This window comes from Copadichromis virginalis, linkage group LG7 (assembly GCF_057382275.1).
Source record: "Copadichromis virginalis isolate Kocher_CV1m ecotype Utaka linkage group LG7, C_Virginalis_male_GT1.1, whole genome shotgun sequence".
NCBI lineage: Eukaryota > Metazoa > Chordata > Actinopteri > Cichliformes > Cichlidae > Copadichromis > Copadichromis virginalis.
The window spans coordinates 48,238,408-48,241,777 of NC_140624.1; the positions used below are offsets into that span (position 1 = coordinate 48,238,408).

Sequence of the window (3,370 nt, forward strand, 5' to 3'; positions counted from 1 at the left end):
AAAAGGAGAAAATGAGCTTCCTCTAAACATTGTGTAGACCATATCCTTGAGTGTGAGAGACTCTGTAATTTGAGAGGGGCTCAGAGCAGAGCAACAGAAGAGTCAGCATCAAAAGAAGTCAGTTGAGTTACTTTGGGCATGTCACTGGTGTCTCTAGAATATTTCTTATTTGGTTTGTTTTGGATATGTATAATTAGAAGGAGACACTGAGAAAGCTTGACATTAGATTTTGTGTTAATTTTTTGTTATGAAATCTCTTTTGCTCTTTGTAATAGACATAGAAAAATTACACCATCACTGCTGAGATTCTTTCACTATACTGTACCACCAGCCTGCCACCAGGCTGGATTTGTCCCACGCTAAGTTATTTCTGATTTATGGCAAAGCTGAAATACATACGCAGGTAAGCAAACAAACCCAAAAGCGCTTAGCAGCTAACAATATTGGTCATTATCTGGTAGCTGGTGGATACACAAACACCTCTAGAACCCCCCACCCCAAAGAGCCGCTTTACAACAAGAAGAAACGAAGAAGACAAAAAGGGAGAGCGACAGAAGATGGTACAAACTAGAATGTATCTGGGACACACATGTTGCTTTAAAGCTGTCAGCCAGCTGGCATTTTATTTCTACTCAGTCAGCCAATATCTGCTTGCCTGTTAACCAACTTAGTGTTCCTAGTGGTATAAATGTATAATTGGTGTTCAATAGTGCTTTCTTAAGATTTCGTATTGCTTTGTAAAGTAGCAATGCTTTTAATGATACCCATGTTGCTACCCATGTAACCATTAGCGGCTACCTGTAGCACCTAAAAATTATTTGGGATCCATGAAAAAAAAAAAGAAGCCACAAACAAATACTCACCAATCAATTCTTTTTTTTTCTTAAAAAGCATTTTCCTTTTACCAATAGGCATACCAACTAATACACAAGTAAGACCCATGGAGGGATTGCTAATTTAAACAAAAAACACATTTTCTACCTTCATCTTTGTAAAGTGTCAGAACATAGTATATAAAAAGGAGTAGATACGGCAATGGAAAATGCAATTTTTAATAATGCCTCTTGGTAGTGAGCATATCTATTTCTCTATGTTCATTGGTCTGTGTGCTATGTTGATGGGGGTTCCTAGGTAATGAAGAAAAAAGGAAACAGGAGTGGCCCAACACTTGTGTCTGTTCTGATTTAGAATCATTAGAGAACCAAAAGTTATTTATTATAATCTTAAAGTGTTTAAGATGCGACGGGTGAGTTCATACTGATAATTATTATTTGTAAATAATTACTTACTATGTCATTATTATTACTGAAAACTTTTTTTTTAATATAACAAATCTAGGACATAACTGCACCAATCTTCCAAAGCAGCCTTTGTATTAAACTAAAGTCAGAAATGGACACCGATTGGTCCCAGTCTTTGTTTGATTTATCTGCTCTTTTTAGGGTCTAGTCTCACTCCTAAAACATAGTGCCACTAGTTTTAATTTAACTTGATAAAACGTGCCCAGAGCTTAAACGCTTTGGTGGATAAACCGCTTGCTCCCGACAAGGCCAGCGCAGGTTCACTTACATGCTTGGAAGGGGATCGGTAAGGGAGTTGGGTAGAATCTGTAACTCAATGCTAGAGACAACTAAATCCTACAAAGTGTTTTTTTTTAAATAAAAATTTCAAGCTAAACATACTTATATATGATTCACTGAGAACGGCCATGCAGGTTTAATTCACTAATTTAAACGGAAGATTTATCAGCCACTGCAAAAGTGATGAGGAAGAAAGTTCCTGGTTCTTGCAATTTTCAGAGGAAACTGGATTCGTCTCTCTCTCTCTGTGCACGTATGTGTGTGTGTGTGTGTGTGTGTGCGTGTGCGTGTGTGTGTGTGTGTATGCATGTGTGTGTGCGCGCCTTGGTTCACTGCAACTGAATCTTAACCAGAATGACAAGCATACTCATTTTAAAACTTTTTGTCAGTAGAACAAAATATGTTTTATTTTGAGATGTAGATAAATCCTGTATATGTGTGTATGTTCACACAGTACTTTGGACTAATCACATTAACACAGTTGATATGAGAAGTTGAATGCACATTAAATCATCACTTGCATTGGCATTCTCAAGCTCCCATGGTTATCTCATCAAATTTAAAAGGATGGGTGTATTTAAATTACATTCATGAGGCAGATTGTGATCATATTTCCTTTATTCGTTGATTTTCCTTTATGTAAGTCCTCATTCTTTGACTGGGACTTCACTGAATTACCATGCAACATGTCACAGCGTTAATGACAAAATCAGCTTTAACTGGTCAAATATAGAAAGAAATTCTGTAAAATTAAGTCTTTTTGATAAAATGTCCATTTTCAGCCAGAGAGAATGTGCTTTACAAAGGAGGCATAATTGATACATCCATTTGCATCCTCCTGTCCAGCCATCAATCTATCCACTTCATCTTCTGTCATCCTCTCTCCTAGTGTTGCCAGCACATGACGCAGCTCTGCTCCCATGATGGTACCGTTGCCTTCCTTGTCAAAAACCCTCAGCCCTTCAACAAAATCCTCAAAGTTGCCCTGATCTTTTGCGCGGGAGATATGCTGCAGCATGGGCAAGAAGGTCTCAAAATCCACCATTTTAGTACTCATGTCCTCTGGTCGTGGTTTACCAAGCACTTTCAGCACATCTGCATTAGTTGGGTTCTGGCCCAGAGCTCGCATGACATCCCCACACTGGGCATATGTGATCTTCATTTCTCCAGTTGGTGTGCGGTCAAACAAGGTGAAGGCTTCCTTGAACTCGTCAATCTGGTCAGCAGTGAACTCAAGAGTGACGCTTTTGGGGTCAAACTCAGGCTCCTTGGGTGGCTCAGGCTGTGGCTCTGGAGGTGGCGCTGGCTTAGCAGCTGGAGCTGCATCTTTCTTAGGCTCTGGCTTTTTGGGTTCAGGTTTCTTTGGTTCAATCTTCTTTGGTGGCATGTTGCAAGGCAATTCAGTGGCGAGCTGACACTTGCTGAGAAATGAACAAGAGCCTGAGCAGATAGAAAGTGATCCCGGAACTCCTCCTTCAAGGCTTTTATATGTGCTTTGTCTAGGGGGCTAGACAACAATTTCAGCCACCACACTATAAAAGGAAGAAACCCAAAATAGATCCGCATAGCAAGTGATGTCAACATTAAGTATTGTTCTCAGCTGCTGTCATCTAACCAACAGGGCTATTTGCTGTCATTAGTGAGGGTCCAGTTGCATTAGCCCGAAAATGTTCTGTCTCTCTGATGGACAAAGGGATCAGAGCATAGCCAGTGATCAGCCCATGAGGGAGATAGACTAAAATAGCTTGCTATCTAAATGCTGAATGCCTGGGAATCACTTCTTTCTGGGA

General features: G+C 39.9%; 1 protein-coding gene across 1 annotated transcript; it reads right to left on the reverse strand.

The window, feature by feature from the left end:
* Positions 1–2,180: 2,180 nt before the first annotated feature.
* Positions 2,181–3,037, reverse strand: LOC146705939 (myosin light polypeptide 6). The gene has a single exon (XM_085463842.1). The coding sequence runs from the start codon at positions 2,965–2,967 to the stop codon at positions 2,359–2,361; it is 609 nt and encodes a 202-aa protein (XP_085319968.1). The 5' UTR covers positions 2,968–3,037; the 3' UTR covers positions 2,181–2,358.
* Between the last annotated feature and the right edge of the window lie 333 nt (positions 3,038–3,370).